The following is a 19,111-nucleotide window of genomic DNA, read 5'->3' on the forward strand; positions in this document are numbered from 1 at the left end:
TTAATTAATCTGAATAAATGTGGCAGGTATACTGGTTCACCACTAGGGGGAGCCACTTGCAAACCAAACATTTAAGAAAAACCACCAGGGAAGAAAAAAGTTCAAAGTTCATGTGGTTGTGTTGTCATTCTTCAGCTGCCAGTTCCTTCATGGTTGCAAGATGTCTGGCCACGATCAGCTGGCGCTGTGTCTGTGTGAAATCACCAGGTGAGGACCACACTACGCTGCACCAAACCCGTCGTTAGGCATCTATAACCCGTTAGTTACACCATGAAGTCCACCTGTTCCGATTGATAAGACGATCATACACTCAGGATGGCGTATTGACTGGGGTGTCTCGTCTCGGTCTCCCAAGTTGTAAGGTTCCGGGTTCGATCTCCGCATATACGCGGAGTACCAATAATTATCCTGGAGACCCTTCCTATCGACCGTAGTGTGAAGTCGCCTTGGCTTAGAGAGCTTCTGCTAATTTCCTTAATCCTCGCAGGTTGTTGTGGAAACTGCTCCTGCCCCTGGTGCTGTTGACGCTGGTTCTGGTCGCCGTCCTGGTGCTGCTGGTCACCGGTCTGCGGCTCTGGTTCCAGTCGAACCGCGCGGCGAGGCGCGCCCGGGACGGTCGGCCCACGGTGGCCTTCTTCCACCCTTACTGCCACGCCGGCGGCGGCGGGGAGCGAGTGCTGTGGTGCGCCATCAGGGCGCTACAGAACCGGTGGGATATGGTTCATATGTTCACGTAGAGCTACATTCGCAATCAATGCTATTAATACTTTGTCAGTTGCTTTGCTTTCAAGCTTTCAAATGTTATGCATCCAGCGTTCTCATTGAAAACGATGTGGCAGTAATAACTTGATCTTCTATTAGACAGGATATGCTAGAAGTTTGGTGATGGCTAGGAGTAAATACCTGCCTCTGTATTCGCGCTTCAACCCTTACCTGCTCCTCAATGACCTGTCTCTGTACTGTCTAACCCCTGACTCCGCCCCCCCACAGGTACCCCGAGGTGAACGTGGTGGTGTACACGGGTGACCTGGAGGTCAGCGGCGCCCAGATCCTGGACGGCGCCCGGCGGCGCTTCAACGTGGCCCTGCCCGGCCCGGTGGAGTTCGTGTTCCTGGCCCACCGCGTGCTGGTGGAGCCCAGCCTGTTCCCCCACTTCACCCTGCTGGGGCAGAGCGTGGGCTCGGTGTTCCTCGGCTGGGACGCCCTCACGCAGTGCGTGCCGGACCTCTACGTGGACTCCATGGGCTACGCCTTCACCCTGCCCCTCTTCCGCTACCTGGGCGGCTGCAGCGTGGCCAGCTACGTGCACTACCCCACCATCAGCACGGACATGCTCTCGGTGGTCAGCGAGAGGAACCCCAGGTACGGAGGACGAGGAGGAAGCGTTTTGTTTTTATTTTTCAGTTTGAGGGGTTTTTTGTGGACGCGCACGGGCGACGCGCGCAGATTTGAAAACTGTTCCCACTTTTTTGCTGGATGCAAATGTCCGCTATGCGCTGGGTTCTTGTGCGTTTACAGGCACCTCATCCCATTTTGTCTCCTTATCGAATACATCTCCTTATCCTATATCGAAAGCGTCTGAGAATGCCCTGAATGCATATGTTGTTAGCTAACCCCGCTGGCTGCTAATGGCGTGTGTTTCCAATCGTGCGGGCACACACGATACACAAATTGTGTGTAGAAATGTGCCTGTATGTGTGCGTAAAGAAGTGATGCGGGAGGGTTTGGGATATTGTGTATCTGTGAGATCAGTTATGTAACAAAGAAACGAACAAGAAGACAACTGCCGCTACAACCACGCCACTGAGCTCTCAATCGCGGATTCCGTCTTCGGACCTTGACCCCCTTCTCTCACCCCCCCACCCCCCTCCAGGTTCAACAACGCCGACTACATCTCCAACAACCTGTTCCTGAGCGCCGCCAAGCTGGTCTACTACTGCCTGTTCGCCGTGCTGTACGGCGCCGCCGGCTCCTGCAGCCACGTGGTCATGGTCAACTCGTCCTGGACGCTGGACCACATCCTGGCTCTGTGGCGCGCCCGCGACCGCACCTGCGTGGTCTACCCGCCATGCCCCGTGGAGCACTTCACGGACATCCCCATCCTGGACCAGGAGGAGGAGGAGGAGGAGAAGGAGGAAGAGGAGGGGGGCGACAGGAAGAGGCGCTACTCCGTGGTGTCGGTCGCGCAGTTCCGTCCGGAGAAGGACCACCGGCTGCAGATCCGGGCGTTCAAGAAGCTGGTGGACCGGCGGGCAGCGCTGCAGGGGCGGGAGACCCTGCGCCTGGTGCTGATCGGGGGCTGCCGGGACCAGGAGGACCGCGACCGGGTGCTGATGCTGCGCGGGCTGAGCCAGGAGCTGGGCCTCGGGGAGAGGGTGGAGTTCAGGCTCAACGTGCCCTTCGACGAGCTGAAGAGGGAGCTGGCGGCCGCCACCATCGGCCTGCACACCATGTGGAACGAGCACTTTGGGATCGGTGAGGTGGTTTTGTTTTTGGAGGGAGGGAGGGAGAGGAGGAGGGGGGATTTGGGAAGCGTCCTTCCCTCGTCTTAAAAACTTGCAGCTCTCCTTACTTCTCCATCTGTTCCCTCCCTCTCTACTCCTCCCTCTCCCTCTTCTTCCTCCCTCTACTCCTCCCTCCCCACTCCCCTCTTCTTCCTCCACTCATCCTGTCCTCCCCCGCTTCTCCTTCCTCCCCCTTTACTCCTTCCTCCCTCACTCCCTCCCCGCTCCTCCCCCCCTCTCCCTTTCTCTCTCCCCCCCCTCTTCCTCCACCCTCTCTCTCCCCTCTCTCCCTCTCTCTTCCCCCCCTCTCCCCCCCCCCTCTCTCTCCTCCCCCTCCGCCCCCTCTCCCTCTCTCCCCTCCACCCCCTCTCCCTCTCTCTCCCCCCTCCCCCCCCCTCTGTCTCCCTCCCCCCCTTCTCTCCCCTCCCCCTCCACCCCCTCTCCCTCTCTCTCTTCACCCCCTCTCCCCCTCCACCCCCTCCCCCCCCTCTCTCCCCTCCCCCTCCACCCCCTCTCCCTCTCTCTCCTCACCCCCTCCACCCCCTCTCCACCCCCCCCCCCCCCTCCAGGCGTGGTGGAGTGCATGGCGGCGGGCGCGGTGGTGCTGGCCCACAAGTCGGGCGGCCCCCGGCGGGACATCGTGGTGCCCTTCGAGGGCGGGGCCACGGGCTTCCTGGCGGAGGACGAGGACGGCTACGCCGACGCCATGGACCGCATCTTGCGGCTGCCGGCCGCCGCGCGCACGGAGATCCGGCGGCGGGCGCGCCAGTCGGCCGCGCGCTTCTCCGACCGCGAGTTCGAGAACTGCTTCCTGGCGGCCATGGAGCCCCTGATGAACACGCTGGAGAGATGATGGCCAAGAGATGATGTGTGTGTGTGTGTGTGTGTGCGCCTGTTCTTTCTGCCGGTCTGCACGGTTGAAGACCCCCCCCCCCCCTATAGGCGCCCACTCGACACTGAAGCTGGTCTGGGAGCAGCTCAGTGACAGACGACAGGGTCCAGACTGTAGTCTTTATTCCAAGCCGGGCTGAACTCCGTGGCACTCAGTAGAGATTTACTATTATCCGTCTTCGATGGCATTCGCCCCCTCCTGACATGTTTCCCTCCAAGCGCCCTCTGAACGAAGAGCAGCGCACGTTTGGTTAACTGATCAGGAGAGGATTTGGTGTGAAATAAAAAGTCTGAGGTCTATATGTTAATCCATTCACGGATCAACTGTCACACCAGTAGAGATCCGTGTTGAAGTAACATGTTTAGTTTCAAGTTATATTTCAGTAATGCTGTATTTGACATCGAGTGATCGTTCTGTTCTATGAATGTATTCACATTCTTGCTCATTTAGCCATTATCACATCCAGTTAAAAAGCAGGATAAAAACGCTCTTGCTCTTGATGTAAAACTGTAAATGAGATGCTTGTCGGGAACATATCTTGACCACCATCTTGATGAGTGGGGCAGAGTAATTGTTTTATATAAAATGGCCGCTTTAAATCCAAGTATTGCAGTACAAAGACCAGAGTTAACGTTCTACTTGTTAGAATGTGAATATTTTTATATATTGAGTTATTGCAAATAAAGATGCCATGGAAAATACTATTTTCTTTATTTGTTCTGGATTTAAAAAAAATATTGCTTCAGTGTATTTCCTTACAGCAAAAAATAAACTGATTTACATAATGTAATATTATGCATTCAACTTTTGTGTGTATGTAAACAGATTTTGTGTTTTCTTTGAAATAAGTGAAAGCCAAATAAGAAGTTGATCTAGTATAATTGAGGTTAGGTTTTTAGCCTCAAGAATTGCAGAAGCATCACTGTACTACATCTCAGCGATGGAAATCTAGGTATTTTGTCAGTGCCCCACATGTCCTCTAGAGGGCGATGCCTCCTATTGTTGGTGAGTTGGGTAGCGGTCAAGTTCGGGTGTAAAAATCATATCGTTTTTTAAAAGTGAGGTCTTGCTTGCTATTCAATTGAATTCCCACATTTATTTTTTGTACAGACACATTGTACAGCTTTTTCAGCAAAAAAGCATTTGAGGCCTACGATCGGCCGTATTATAAAGACGCTCTATTCTAGGTAGAGTGGCTCTGAGAATCGATTTTGTCATAACAGTACCCCCCCCCCCCCCCCTAAACAAAGGTTAGAGGAGAGAGACCGAGACAGGGAGGAGCCAATGAAACCAAGTTTTGGGTGAGTCCAAAGGAATATATATAAGCGGCCCCTCACAGAGGAGGTATTAAACCCTGTTAGCGCAGTCTGCTGTTGTAACCAAGATGAATTTGTACATCGTGCTCCTAGTTTTGCTGCAGTCCCTGGGATGCTTCTGTAAGTGGCTTACACACACACACACACACACACACAATGAAATACCTACAAGTTGTTGGCTAAATTGCTGTCGTTGGTACAGGGTGTTTGCACTCAGTATTGCTGGGGTAATAATCGTTTTACTAACTTGGGGAAATTTGTAGAAACCAATCAGAGTTAGAGAAATTTGTAAAAGAATTCCACCTGTCAGCCTGACTATCACACAGGCTTCAGCAAAGGGGCTGCGTCTGCCTGTGTGCAGGAAGGTAGGTAGACAGACAGGTAGGTCTGTGACGGCAACAGATATTTTTAATGTTTTTTTGTCTGACCATTTGGATTTATTGATTGCTGTCTGGATGTCGAGAGAATTTCGAAAAATGTGACAAAAATGTTTCCCCGATAAACACGCAGGCCTTAATGTGACAAAAAGGTTTCTCGATACCCACGCATACCCCAGCTTTAATGTTTCTGATTTCATCAGCAATGATTGTTGCCGTCCTTTTAAAGTTGAAATGTTGAAATTCCAGAACTAACACAAAGGAAACTACAACAACGAATGCTGATATTCAAATGAAACCCTTACAAAGTGACACGCATTTATAGTAGTCTGTAAACAATGTAGGCCTATATCGCTATAGGTGTGCCCTATCGCGTCACATTGGACCTCTCTGCTGCCCCCTACAGGTGTCCCGGGACCCAACGTGGCGCCCATGGCGGAGAAGGCTCTGGAAGCCTCAATGGTGGAGTTCAACACACGGCACGCGGTCGCTCACCTTCACCGGGCGACCAAGGCCTCCGTTAAGAGGGTGAGGACGGACGACGACGTACCGACGATATCTGGAACATTCACCGTTCTCTTGATATTCCGAAACGTCAAATAAGATCGGAAAAAAAAGTTGTTGTTTTTTTTTAGGCCAAATCCTTTTATAATTTTCCATTTATTTTTTGATGCATTTGACTAAAACATTATGTTATATATAAAGCGATCATTATGTATCAGAAGTTCTGTAACTGAACAGCACAGCCTCTTCATCTATTCTTTATAAATGTATGTCACCACACAGGCCTGCATATCACACCTAATCAAAGTGAATAAATTGGTCCTATTCAGATAATTTTTTATTCCACTTGACATTTCCCTGGAAGAATTCTAAATTATATATATTATATCAAAAAATATCTAAACCTCTTCCCCCACAACTGCACTATAGTGTGATTCTGTCTTCTACCGTCTCATCATGCGTGATATTGTATCGGTTTATACGTCCGGGTTGCTAACGGCTGTGAATCCAAAGCCAAACACCCAGAAACTGACGCTAAAGATCCCCTCTCCATCTCCTCTTTACCTCCCAGGTCATCCCCGTCGGTCTCGAGACCTTCGACCTGCTGATGAAGTTTGAAACCAAGCAGACGCAGTGTCCCAAGAACTCGGGGGAGGACGCCAAGACCTGCGCCTTTGCGACCAGCCTGTTCACGGTGAGCAGGCTGTGTTTGCCTTCTATCCCCTCCTTGTCCCCATGATTGATCATGAAAGGAATAGTTCGGTCTTCTATCAAATCTGGCAAAGTGCGGAGCGAGTTATCCACCTTTGACATCGTGTCAATTAATTATTCTAAAGAAGTATTAGAGCGACAGAGCGAGAGTTTAGAACAACAATAAAAACAAAATATAATTGGATTACCAATACATTTTTTTTATATATACTTTTAAAAATCGTATTTATGCCCCCAACCCATGCACCCCGATTAAGTAATTGATTATTTGATTGAATATGTCGTCAAAATCTCTTTGGACGACATTGAGCTTTAGATACAGTTTGTTATCTATGTAACCAAGATTAGATTTATGCCAGAGTGGAAAATTTGTCACGCTTGTCAAAATCGCATTTTAAGTTTATTTGCTGACTGTCATTCCAGATAGTGCAGCTTTAAACAAAGGTCTCCAGGTTCATATATAGAGCCTTGTGAGGGCATGTCGCGTGCAGTCTGGGTTGAGTAACATGTTGACAGACTCCCACCTAGCGTTTACACTGGCACGGATCCCTGGTCCAGCAGGGGCATAGAGTTTGTGTACTGACCTTCGTCAGAGGGAATGCGATGGACCATGGACGGCGCGTTCTTAGTCGCTTAGTAATTCAACAGTTAGAAAAAAAGGAAAAATATTGTAAAATCCAAAGTTAAAGTCACATTTCTGCTGCAGTTGTACCCCATTCAAAATAATATCTGAACTAGAAAGTCTCTAAAGGATTAAATTCGCCCATCAAGAAGTCATTTCATCGTTAACTGCAGTTAAAACGTCCACTAGAGGCCGCTAACGGTGATGACGCAGATTTAAAAGACTCAGAACCAAGCGTACATAAGCGGTTCTCATCGTAGCCATCACACCAATCAGGCTAAATACCGTTTCTACTAAGTTCATCATTATCGTTCTCTCTCCCTCTTCAGCCGAAGTCTGAGTGCTCCAGCCGCGTGCGCGTCACCGGCACCCGCACCCAGGTGGTCACGATGAACTGCGCTCGGGACCAGAGCAGCTCCAGCTCCGAGTCCAGCGAGGAGGTGAGAAAATACTGAAGAGTACGACAGAGCGAGTTTAGAACAATAAAAAATAAATATAATTGGGTTACCAATTATTAAAAAAAAAGGATATCCACTTTTATAAAAAATAAATAAAAATAATAATACATACAATTTGAGGGAATATGTATACCGATAATCTCTTATGTCATGTAAAGGTCATAGGCTGGTACTTTGGTATTGCCTAAATGTCCTTCTGCATTCAGCTTTCTATAGGACAGAATACGGTAATGATTGAAAAAGATTCGTTTTTATAGAGATGTTGAAACTTTCTACCTCACATTATATTTGCAACTAATTGTAAATCTTTTAGTCCAATAACAAACCGTGACGCGTTGACTTGTCCTTCCCTAGATGTTCTCTAGGGGGCGCCAACAGTACGTCATCCCAGGGTTGAGCCAAGGTAAGCCCATTCATCAACGAGTCGGAATTATGTTTGGCGCGCCCTCCTGAATCCCCGTGTTCGTTTCGGTAACAACGAACCCGTGAACCTTTACAGTTTGACGGGACCCACCTACCCTGCCTCTCCTCCAGCAACCCAAGCACCTCCTCGGCCCAGCCACCAGGGAGAGGTCCATCCTAGAGGAGACGGCTTCAACAACAACCAGTATCTAGAATAGGAATCAAACTATCTGGACCTGGGATGAGCGGAGGATTTCGGTTTTTGCGTCACCGTTAAACCGTTACCTCATAATAAAAAAATTAAAAACATTTGAATGGGTTTTTTCTTCTTCACTAGTAGGATATCGAGTATGTTTTTGGTGGAAACATGGCTCTTGAATCATTATCTGAAACAAAGTAGATATTTGTAATGGCACCATTACAAATATGTGATTTTATATAATGTGGTTTTCAGTTTAAAGTAATGTGACTTTAAACTGAAAACCTGGAGCTATAACCCAGCATTATTCAGGCCTACCAACTTGGACTGAAATATGAAAGAACCGGTCTAGATTCAAATGCTTCGGTAGCAGCGTTTGAAGAACAAGGGTTCAACTTAAAGGGGGTGATATCATGACACAAGGTGTGATTAGCCATTGCAAACAGTCTGAAAACCTGCCCTTCCCTGTGCATTAGCGACGTCACAAGGGGCTGCGTCCTTGTATGCTGGATAGATCAGTCTACCCATTGGACTGTAGCAAATGTTGCTACAGTCTATATCTAAGTGGACACTCCCACCTGTGATCTCACTATAACAAAGGAAAAGGCGGCCAATCTTCCAACGGCTTTTAATGGCTTATAACACTCACATCTAGTTGCATAATATCACCTCTTTAAAGTGTCAGTCAAACCTATACAAAGGCCTATGTAGTGGTAATATATGCAAGCAAAGAAAGAGAAAATACACAAAGCACGACTCGGGAGACGCGTCAAGGTCTTGTTGGAACATTTATAATTGTGATTTCTGCAGTTTATATGCAAGAGGACACGTTTTTAGCAATCTTTGCAATCTCCACACACTTATCCGCTTTAACTAGGGCCCTCTAATCCCGCCTCAGCACATCAATAACTTACATACTGTACTGTCGCCAACACACCTGTACATGACAATGATATTCAAGTTATATGAAAAAGATATACAAGCCGCCGGAGGGGGGGCAAAGTATGCACGGAGGGAAGAATCGCGACGACGGGGTAGCATGTAGAGCGAGGTCTAGCACAGTGGTCCATCGTATTCCAACTCCCTCCATTAAATATCCTCCTTCAAACCAAGCAGATTATAACCGTATGCATGTGTTTCATCCTAAACGATGGCGTCGAAGTGGCCCCCTACACAAAGCGGGCGTCACACCAGTTTTGAAGATAGGTCGTTTTCAATCAATGCATGAATCAGCGTTGATATAACAGTATTTACCTAAACGTTATAATGTCGTCTGAAATGTGCGGGAACAAGGCATTGGTCGGAAGGGAAAACATCGATAGAGCCCAGAAACCCCACGCCGTCACGTTTAGTCAAATCGCGTGTTTAAAAGACTCTATGGCACCATGGAAATATAGGATATGAAGAGATTCAACTGATAAACTTCTTCAATGTCGGCACACACTCTAAATCAACAGCTCCAAACCCTTCGAGCTGTTGTTATTTCTATTAACATCTGAATTCTTCATCTTCTATCGGACTCCTGTCCCGGGAGAACGTGACTTCTGTGTGTGTGCGTGTGTGTGCGTGCGTCTGTATGTGCGCGAGTGTTGTAGGGTGTGTAGCATGTACAGTCTACTTCCGGTCATTGGCCAATTGGAAGAGAGCAGCAGCTGGAACTGTACAATACAAACCCCCCAACGCATGTAAGCCTCGACATCGACCAACCCACACACACACCTAACACACATACCCCCCCTCTCACACACACTACTTAAACAGCCCCTCCTGCCCTACCCAGCCACATTTAAAAGTCCATAGTAAGCTACACTTCATGTTTGCATTAAATAAAGTAAAACAAAGCACTTGTCTTCTTTTCAGAGTTTCTTCTTCGTATTTTTCCTCCTTCTTCTTCTTTCCGGTTTCCAGAGTCCAGACTCTGCTGAGACGGTGGAAGAAACTTGATTTGTTTTTTATGTTGCGTCGAAATGGCAGTTTCTCCACAAATATAAGGCTTCCTTCCGATTTTGCATTGCCACGTGGTAGAGAGACAGTCAATGTACAAAAGTCCACCTCTCAGTACATTCTTTAACACCCAAACCCCCCCCCCCCCCCCCTCTCTCTCTCTCTCCATCCTTCCATTGTTACACTCTATTTAAAGACATGATTATATAAAAGAAAACGAGATCCTTCTCATTGATCAAATTAAATAAATTCATAGAAAAGCAAAAAAAAAAAGCAAATTCAACCCCTTCTCCATGGAGACGTTTGTCTAACATTACACACCGAGGAAAAAACGGGGACACACGCGCGCGCACACACACACACGCACACACACACACACACAGTCTCTCTCTCTCTCGCTCTCTCTCTCACTCTCTCTGGGACAACGCACAGACAGAAGAGCTTAAAGTTAGCGTGTTTCATACAGCTGGTCCATGCAGCATTCCAGCGGATTCAAATCCGGGTTTTTCTGTGTTCAAAACGCGGGATGGAGCGGGGATTGGCTCAGTCCGGGATCGGAGACAAAAGCACACCAACGACCATATCGGCAAGTCCGCATTCAAGACAAAGTTCTCGTTTGAATCTGACCGGAAACTCCAGCACACGGGGAAGCGGTTGGTCGCACGCGGGACGTGTTTTTCTTTTCGTCGGTCCGTTTGTCCGGAACTTTCTTCTTCTGTTATTTAAAAAAAACAAACAGTCCAATCAGAGTCAAACAAATGAAATGACCTGCGAATCTTAAACGTACGATCGTGGTTTGGCTTAGTACACACACACACACACACATACACACACACACACACACACACACACACACACACACACACACGCAATCCCAAGACGATGACAGGATGGAAGTTTCAGGTCTCCCCTGTTTGTCGCCCTGTCCCTCAGTCCGGCCGTCTTCAGTCCGTGCGTCCGTCCGTCCCCGCGTCCCTCTCTAAGCGTCTCAACACTCTCCCGTGAGCTTGGTGGCGTCCCCTCTCTTGGGCGGCGTGGGCGCTGGCCCCCGCCTCAGCGTTGCATAGCCTGAGATGTTCCCCGACAGGTAGCCGCCGCCGCCGCCGTTAGCCCCGCCCCCGTTCTTGCCGCCGTCCGACAGCAGCTCGGGCGGCGGCGGCGGGAGCGCCATGTCGTCCGCCGCGCCCTCCCCCCCCGCCGCGGCGTCCATCTTGCCCGAGAGGCGGGCCCCGGGCCCCGACGACAGCGAGCCCTGGCGGCCCGTCGACTTGCGCTTCAGCGTGCGGTGCAGGTCGTCCAGGAAGTTCCCGCCCTTTGGCGACGTCGGCGGCGGGTTGGCGCCGGGCGACAGCGGGGCGGGCGCGGCCCCGGGCTCGGGCGTGGCGTTGCCGCGGCGCCCCAGCGTGGGGGGCGGGGTCTTCCTCAGCGAGGCCTTGCCCCAGGGGGCGCTGTGGGCCGGCGGGGGCACGGGAGGGGGCGGGCAGGGCGGGGCCTGGGGCTGGGGGTTGACCACCGCCACCCGGGGCGGCCCGCCGGGCGGGGGGGGCGGCGGGGGCGGGGGGGGAGGGGGCGGGAACAGGTCGCCGGAGGGCGGAGGGGGCGGGGGGAAGCAGCCGTAGTCGTGCGGCGGCGAGGGGAAGTCGGCGCCGCCCGTCTGCCGGGTCGGCCCCGCCCTGCTCTGGAGGTGAGACAGGTTGAGCTTCCCCGGCTTGGGGGGGGCCGGGGGGCCGGCGGGGGGGTCCTTGGAGGGGGACCGGGTGGAGGAGGAGGAGGGGGAGGGGGTGGTGGAGGAGGAGGCGGAGCCGTTGAACTTGCGCAGCAGGTTCCTCCGGGACTCCTGGTAGGCGTCGCACGACTCCGCCGTCACGCTCGAGTTCCTCTGCGGCGTGGGCGGAGCCTTCTTCCCGAAGGGGGAGGAGCCAGCGGCCCCCGGCGGGAGCGGGGGCGGGGGCGGGGTGGGGCCGGAGGCGGGGCAGGCGGGGGGACCAGGAGGGGGGGGAGGAGGGGGAGGGGGAGGGGGAGGATGAGGGGCGGGGAACGCGGACGGCGCGCTCTCGGGGGGAGGGGGAGGGGGGAACTCATGGCCGCCGCCGCCGCTGCCACCGCCGCCGCCGCCCGGCTGCCATCTTGGCTTGGCCTTCACCGCCGGCGGGGAGAGGGGCGGGGCCTTGAGGCTCTCCGCGTGATTGGCCGTCAGGGAGGAAGAGGAGGAGGAGGAGTGGGAGGAGCCGGGGAACTGGCTGGCGAGCTGCCTGACCGAGGAGGAAGAGGAGGAGGAGGAGGAGGAGGAGGAGGAAGAGGAGGAGTGGGGGGGCTTGGAGAGGCTGTGCTGCTTGGGGAGGGTGGGGGGCCGGTTGTCGGGGGGGAGGTGGGCCGCCTGCAGGCTGAACTGCTTCCTCAGGGCCGAGGAGGGGGGAGGGGGCGGGGGAGGAGGGGGGGGAGGAGGAGGGGGAGGGGCCGGGGCGTCCAGGGCCGAGGGGGGCGGGGGGAAGGGGGAGACGGGGGAGACGGGCTTGTGGGCCGTGGCGGGCGGCGGGGGGAGGAAGCCGCCGGCGCCGTAGGTCTTGGGGGCCTTGGGGGGGGCGGGGGGGGGAGGGGCCGGGAAGCGGAGGGGGGGCGGGGCCGGGAAGCCGCCGAGGTGCTGCTGGGCGGGCGGGGGGGGAGGGGGAGGGGGGGGCGGCGGCGGGGGAGGGGGAGGAGGGGGCGGGGCCGGCGCCGGGGGGAGGGACTCCTCCAGCGACAGGAGGTCCCGCGGCGGGCTGGGGAAGCGCTCCTTCAGCGCCTGCTTGAGGCCCCCCCCGTAGGAGGAGGAGGAGGGGGGGGGCGGCCCGGGGCCCGGGGGGGGAGGGGGAGGGGGAGGGGGGGGCGGGGGGAAGGCGGAGGCCGCCCCCGTGGGGCTGGAGGGGCCCGGCTTCAGCGTCGCCATGGCCGAGCCGGGGGCCGGCAGGCAGGGAGGGGGGGGCGGGGGGGGAGGAGGGGGCGGGGGGTTGTTCCCCGCCGCCGCCGCCGCCGCGACGTGATTGGCCAGGGGAGGGGGCGGCGCCGGCGCCGGCTGGGTCAGGGGAGGCAGGTGATTGGCCGTCTTCCCGGCGGCGGCGGCGTTGTTGCGGTTCTGCAGGCGGGTGATGGTGCTGAACTTGTACATGAGTGGCGCCTTGGACTGGTGCGACACCGCCTGCACGGGGGGCAGGGGCGGCGGCGGCGGTGGGGGAGGGGGCGGCGGCGGGGGCGGGGGCGGGGCGGCGGCGGCGGTGGCGTTGGTGCCGGTGCCGGTGGCGGTGCCACCGGCGTAGCTGCGCGCCTGCGCCTGCTGCAGCAGCCGCTGGTGCTCCTCCAGCTGCTGCTGCTGCTGCCACTGCTGCCACTGCTGCTGCTCCGTCTGCGGCTGGGGGGGCTCCACCTGCTGCTCCACCTGCTGCTCCACCTGCTGCTGCTGCTGCTGCTTCTGCAGCTGTTGTTGCTGCGCCAGCTGCAGCTGCTGGTGGAGCTGCTGCTCCACCTGCTGCTGCTGAAGCTGCAGCTGCTGCTGGTGCTGCTTCTGCAGCTGTTGCTGCTGCGCCAGCTGCAGCTGCTGGTGGAGCTGCTGCTGCAGCTGTTGCTGCTGCTGTTGATGCAGCCTTTGCTGCAGCTGCTGTGGTGTTGGATGATGCTGCGGCTGCAGATGTTGGGGTGGTTGATTCTGCTGCAGATGTTGTGGTTGATTCTGCTGCAGTTGTTGTGGTTGTTGCTGCTGCGGATGATGCTGCGGCTGCTGCAGATGATGCTGCGGCTGCTGCTGCTGCAGATGTGGTGGTTGTTGCTGCTGCAGATGTGGTTGTTGCTGCTGCAGATGTGGTGGTTGCTGCTGCAGATGTGGTGGTTGTTGCTGCTGCAGATGTGGTGGTTGCTGCTGCAGATGTGGTGGTTGCTGCTGCAGATGTTGTTGTGGTTGATGATGATTTTGCTGCAGCTGTGGTGGTGGCGGCTGATCCTGCCGCAGATGCTGTTGCGGCGGCGGTTGATGTTGTTGCGGCGGTTGATGTTGTTGCGGCGGTTGGGGCTTTGGTTGATGCTGCTGCTGCAGATTGGGTGGAGGTTGCTGCTGCTGCTGCTGCTGGGTTGGGGGTGGGGTTTGATGCTGCTGGGATGGGGGTGGGGTTGGGGGTTGATGCTGCTGCTGCTGCTGCTGCAGATGGGGCGAGTCCGGGGGAGGCAGCTGGCCGTTGAGCTGCTGGGGGCCCGGCGGCAGGCCGGGGGGCTGCGGGGAGGCGGGGGCGGGTGCGGGCTGGTCCACTGAGTGTTGGCTGTGGTGGCGATGGGGTAGGGTGCCGCCCCTGGTCGAGTCCATCCGCATCTGAGGGGGGGGGGGGGGGGGGGGGAGGGGGAGAGAGGGTTCATGGAACGATCACGAAGGAGGGGGAGGTCGGAGGAAGTCGAGAAAAAGCAAGATGGCTGACGACCAGTCAAAAGACCGGACGCTTTCCGAAAGCTAAAAGTACAAGAATGGGCGAAAACAGAAGGAAGTTCGAAGCGGTACTAATAAATCATAATAACCGAAGAATGATCGGAAGAATAAGACGGGAAAGAGGGAGAGAGGGTTCTTCCCGCTTTATTAAATAATTAGTTGGAGTTCAAAAAAGGTCAAAGAAGTAAAAAAAAGCAAGATAGTTCAAACCAAGTGTCAAGACTGGACTCTCGCAGTAACGATATTAATAATAATGAGTCAGTTTTTTAGAGCGCTTTTCTAAATACTCAAAGACGTTTTACAAATAGGAAAGGGATACATACAGACAATCAAACAAAAGGGAAAAAAATAAACAACACCACAAAAATAGGCCACGCATTAAGAGAGCGGGAGAGAGTGGAAGATGGCGGAGGATGATTTGTCAAATGTATTCCGAAGAATAATCCGAAGAATTATCCGAAAAAAGTGAATGACGGTAAAGTAACTGAACGGAAGGGGCGTGGTACCTTAGTGCTCTCCTCCATCTGAGTGCCCCTCTTCCAGGCCTCGGAGAAGATGGAGCTGACCACACTCTGAGAGCGCCCGTGGGCGGAGCCTGTGTCCACGCCGCTGTCTGATTGGCCCGAGTGGTTGGACTGAGTGTCAGCTGCAGAACGAGGAAGGAGGAGTTATAACACGAAGTCAAAAGACACGGCGTTGGAGGAGGGAGGAGGAGGCAAGAGGAATAGGAGGTTAAGAAGGATAAAGGAGGATGAGGAAGAGTGTTTTAGGCCATGATCAGACCCTTGATAGATACTCGTTAATGTAATTCACTTACATTTAGGGCACTTTAAGACGCTTTTAATTTAATACAATTTTCTTTTTTTGTCACTGCAACCTTTGTTTTCTTCATGCAGGCTCTAGAAAATATGCGGATTTGATTTTCTGGGTGAGACAATGCTCACTAGAAGCATAAGCAACGCCATAAAACAATGTGTTAAGCCATAATGACAATCTAGTTATGTTACCACTTAAAATTACATTTGTCATCTCAATATTCATGTCAAACTTAATATTGGCAATTAAATCGTTGTTTTATCAGGAAATGATCCTTAAAATATATAATATAAATAAATTACAAATTATATATATTTTTATAACATTTTACATTTATATAGGCAAATAAACTTGTATTTTCCTGGAGTTAACCTAAAAAAAAAGATATATATAACAAAATACTACAAAATAAAAAAATATATACATTCTTTTACTCCCCAAATAGTTCCTCCACCGTCCCCAGGTGGCGCTGTAGCCCCATCAGCACCACCACTCCCCTCGGGCAAGTCTAAATGTGATTGGTTATCCAATCCGATATGGACGATGACAAAGCAGCGACAATCCAATCGGGAGGATGTGATGTGCGGAGAATCAATCAAGCACAAATCACAAACTACCTGAACTTAAATCGATAACGTGCCGAGGCCAAAGCACTTCAAATCAGACCGACGCTTGAATCTATGCGGTTGATAATGTTGAATTAGAGGCTTATGGATTTCAGTGTGCTATCCCTTTTATTGATGACTAGCCTATCGTTTCCCTGTTGCGATTGGCTATTCGCCAGGTAATCAAACAATTGCTATAACTTCACCCGCTCGCTTTCATAAACATAACCCATCTTTTATAAGGAAAATTCTAACTTGTATAATGTTGCTGAATTATTCTGACGGGAAGAATGAGTTTTCTCTTTTCAGTTATTCTTGATTAACCGCCATTTTGGTGAGTTTATGGCTGCGTTCCAAATCACATACTTCTTTCTATTTGTAGCACATACTGCAGCTACCCCTACAGAGTAACTACCGTCGCACACAGTATGCGTACAATTGGAACATACTACAGGTGAATTCCCCAGGTCAGCACAGCTGCAGTGCCGCCCGTCAACGTTCACAGGCTCAGTTGCTCTATCTTCTCTTCTGCTGCAAAGCATTGTGGGGCAGAATCACCCAAAAAAGCATTCTGGCTTGCATACTGCGAAGTTCAACCGGATGTAGTCCAACATCCTGGTATTTTTGGTTCAACACACTGCCTTTTCCGTACTATGTATCGGGACATGCTGAATCGATTCTGGCCTACTAAATAGTCTGGTAGTCATGGGGTATTGGAGCGCAGGGCATGGGGTCGTGAGGGTCAAAGGTCAAAGGTCAACTGACCGGGTATGCTGGCAGAGCTGGAGCCCGACCGCATGGAGGAGGTGGAGAGGGAGGACCAATCATACGCCGCCTCCGTCCGCTTCATGGCCTCCTGGTAGTTCACGTACAGCTGCTTGCCGTACTACACACACACACACACACACAAACACAGACATACACAAACATACACACACACACACACACACACACACACACACACACACACACACACACACACACACACACACACACACACACACACACACACACACACACACACACACAGGCCCACACACACACACACAAATACACAATAAGTCAAAAAGTTCCACTCCAGAAACTTGCAAACATCTCGGTTGCAACGGTACAACTCCTGAAATTATTTGATTAAGTTTAATTATGTTGTTTTTTTTCCACTGAAACTTCCGCCTCCTGCTTCCTGGTGTTTCGGATCAGGAGGTGTGCCATTATCGAGTCGTTACCTTGGCGATACGAATGCCGTTCACCCATTGGTGCAGAGTCCTGACATCATCGCAGCACAGGTACTTGATGTACTGGGACTTCTTCTGGATCTGAGGGTGCTGTAGTCGAGGTGACAAAATCAAGAATCAGTTCACATTCATTCCCAATGCAGCCTTGTGCTGTCAAAAATCTCAGACACTACAAGGGAACTCTCTGCCTCGTGTAGCTGCTAATGTAGCTGCTAATGTACCTGCTAACGTGGATGCCAATGTAGCTGCTAAGGTTGCTGCTAATGTTGCTGCTAACGTAGCTGCTAATGTAGCTGCTAATGTAGCTGCCAATGTAGCTGCTAATATAGCTGCTAACGTAGCTGCTAATGTAGCTGCTAACGTAGCTGCTAATGTAGCTGCAAATGTAGCTGTTAACGTTGCTGCTAACATAGCTGCTAACATAGCTGCTAACGTAGCTGCTAATATAGATGCTAACGTGGCTGCTAATGTAGCTGCTAACGTAGCTGCTAACGTAGCTGCTAACGTAGCTCAGGATGAAGCTATATCAACAAGAATGTTGCGTAGAAAACTGGAAGCCGGCTTGAGGTTGTAGCGTAAAACGGGTCTCTGTCTGGGAATGACTGGACACCATGGTGGCAAGTGGCTCAGGGGGTAGAGCGGGTCGGCTGGTAACCGGATGGTTGCTGGTTCGATCCCCGGCTCCTCCTAGCTGGGTGTCGAGGTGTCCCTGAGTGAGAAGCCTCACCCTGACTGGTCCTGACCAGCTGGCTGTCGCCTTGCATGGCTGACACCGCCGTCGGTGTGTGAATGGGTGAATGTTAGGTGATATTGTAAGGTGCTTTGAGTGGCCACTGGTTTGAATAGCGCTCTATAAATGCAGTCCATTTATGAAGAACGGTCAGCTCAAAAAGCAGAACGCAGACCGTACAGCTAGGATTATTTACACTTTGGGTTCATTTCTTCCCAGTCTTCATTCAATATCGGCGGGGCTACTGCGATGTTTAGTAGTAAAAGCATTTCGGGCTCATTATGCCTCAGAGTCGACGCAACGCAAGGGGGTTTACGGACCCCTTACGTCCTTGCGGACCCTCCTTGCGTCCACCTCAAGGGCCGGACGGGCACTTCCGAAAAAGTGTAACCTTGCGTCAAGGCGACGCAGCAGCGAGGGCTGTGATTGGTCCGCTCACTAAAACCCGACGCGGAACCGAAACAGGTTCACGACTGCGTCGAAGCGACTGCGTGGTCGTTGCGTCGCGTCGACGTGGAACCGTAATCAGCCCCTTTGGTACCCTCGGTGGGGTCAAAGGTCCGGACTTGTAGTTCGACCCTTCACACACCAAAACAGAACGCCATGGTTGAGCCGTTGCTGTTCCGTACCTTGAGAGCCAGGCAGTAGTCGGTGGGGGCCTTGTACTTGCTGCGGTAGTCCTGGCCGTAGTAGACGTTGACGTGGTCCAACTGGAGGAAGCAGACCAGGTCTCTGGAGGCCTGTGGGGGGCAGCAGAGAGCAGGGTGGGGGGAGGTGCCGCGAGGGAGAGAAAGAGAGAAAGAGAGAGAAAGAGTGTAGGTGTAGTTAAGTGGCTGTTGTGGATGTTTGATATCATTTTTAATTGTTGTGTTTTTTTTGTGTTATAGTTTCCGCATCATTTTAGATTCTTGTCGTTAATCGTTTTTGCTGTTGTAGTCGTTTGTCATCGATTGAGTCTTGGCCTTTGTAGTTTATTGTTTTGACTGTTGTAGGTTTTTGTTGGTGCTTTGACTGTTGTTTGCCTGAAGGTTTACCTCTACCATTACGTTGACATTTTCATGATTCTGATTTAATAAGTTGCTTACAATGTAGGCAGTGCTAGCCTGAGCAGGTAACCAGTAGGTGAGAAGAGGGATGCTAGGCTAGGTGGGTAGCACCAGTCACGTAGCATAAGGTGAAACATCCTGAGAGTTAATGTTTGCACAGAGCCGTGCAGGCGAGCGGCATAACCAATCTCTAAACAGGAAATAACACATAACTGCTTGCGTCGTTGTGGTCGGATGCAAAAATCTGTTTACTTCCTCACCCCGAGTTTCGCTTTGCGTGTCGTGTTCTCAGTGCTTACAGGCGTT

General features: G+C 52.3%; 3 protein-coding genes across 4 annotated transcripts in view; 2 read left to right on the forward strand and 1 right to left on the reverse strand.

The window, feature by feature from the left end:
- Positions 1–59: 59 nt before the first annotated feature.
- On the forward strand, positions 60–4,098 carry alg11 (ALG11 alpha-1,2-mannosyltransferase). Its single transcript, XM_030353392.1, has 5 exons — positions 60–207; positions 488–709; positions 991–1,362; positions 1,874–2,475; positions 3,074–4,098. Exons 1-5 carry the CDS (start codon positions 161–163, stop codon positions 3,355–3,357), a joined length of 1,527 nt encoding a protein of 508 aa, XP_030209252.1. The 5' UTR covers positions 60–160; the 3' UTR covers positions 3,358–4,098.
- A 579-nt stretch (positions 4,099–4,677) lies between these two features.
- Positions 4,678–8,095, forward strand: spp2 (secreted phosphoprotein 2). 2 transcript variants are annotated; one of them, XM_030353396.1, is made up of 6 exons: positions 4,678–4,832; positions 5,496–5,617; positions 6,165–6,287; positions 7,256–7,366; positions 7,739–7,787; positions 7,884–8,095. In XM_030353396.1, exons 1-6 carry the CDS (start codon positions 4,781–4,783, stop codon positions 7,886–7,888), a joined length of 462 nt encoding a protein of 153 aa, XP_030209256.1. In that variant the 5' UTR covers positions 4,678–4,780; the 3' UTR covers positions 7,889–8,095. The 2 variants fall into 2 exon arrangements, with proteins under 2 accessions (XP_030209256.1, XP_030209255.1); XM_030353395.1 differs by having other exon boundaries at positions 7,919–8,095.
- Positions 8,096–10,729: 2,634 nt separating this feature from the next.
- The window catches only part of raph1b (Ras association (RalGDS/AF-6) and pleckstrin homology domains 1b), a gene marked incomplete in the record, with an annotated part of 27,707 nt that continues 19,325 nt past the window's right edge, over positions 10,730–19,111 (reverse strand). Inside the window, 5 exon segments of the mRNA XM_030354055.1 lie at positions 10,730–14,262; positions 14,880–15,019; positions 16,560–16,680; positions 17,021–17,119; positions 18,389–18,499. Coding sequence (XP_030209915.1) covers positions 10,918–14,262; positions 14,880–15,019; positions 16,560–16,680; positions 17,021–17,119; positions 18,389–18,499 — 3,816 coding nt within the window.

The sequence above is a fragment of the Gadus morhua genome, chromosome 4, assembly GCF_902167405.1.
Source record: "Gadus morhua chromosome 4, gadMor3.0, whole genome shotgun sequence".
Taxonomy (NCBI): domain Eukaryota; kingdom Metazoa; phylum Chordata; class Actinopteri; order Gadiformes; family Gadidae; genus Gadus; species Gadus morhua.

Excerpts from the sequence above, each read along its gene's own strand:
- spp2 (XM_030353395.1), top strand. The coding sequence starts at position 4,781 with ATGAATTTGTACATCGTGCTCCTAGTTTTGCTGCAGTCCCTGGGATGC. Across the intron at positions 5,618-6,164 it reads CCAAGGCCTCCGTTAAGAGG|GTCATCCCCGTCGGTCTCGA; the intron begins GTGAGGACGGAC and ends TTTACCTCCCAG. Across the intron at positions 6,288-7,255 it reads TTGCGACCAGCCTGTTCACG|CCGAAGTCTGAGTGCTCCAG; the intron begins GTGAGCAGGCTG and ends CTCCCTCTTCAG.
- alg11 (XM_030353392.1), top strand. The coding sequence starts at position 161 with ATGTCTGGCCACGATCAGCTGGCGCTGTGTCTGTGTGAAATCACCAG. Across the intron at positions 208-487 it reads TGTCTGTGTGAAATCACCAG|GTTGTTGTGGAAACTGCTCC; the intron begins GTGAGGACCACA and ends TAATCCTCGCAG. Across the intron at positions 2,476-3,073 it reads GAACGAGCACTTTGGGATCG|GCGTGGTGGAGTGCATGGCG; the intron begins GTGAGGTGGTTT and ends CCCCCCCTCCAG.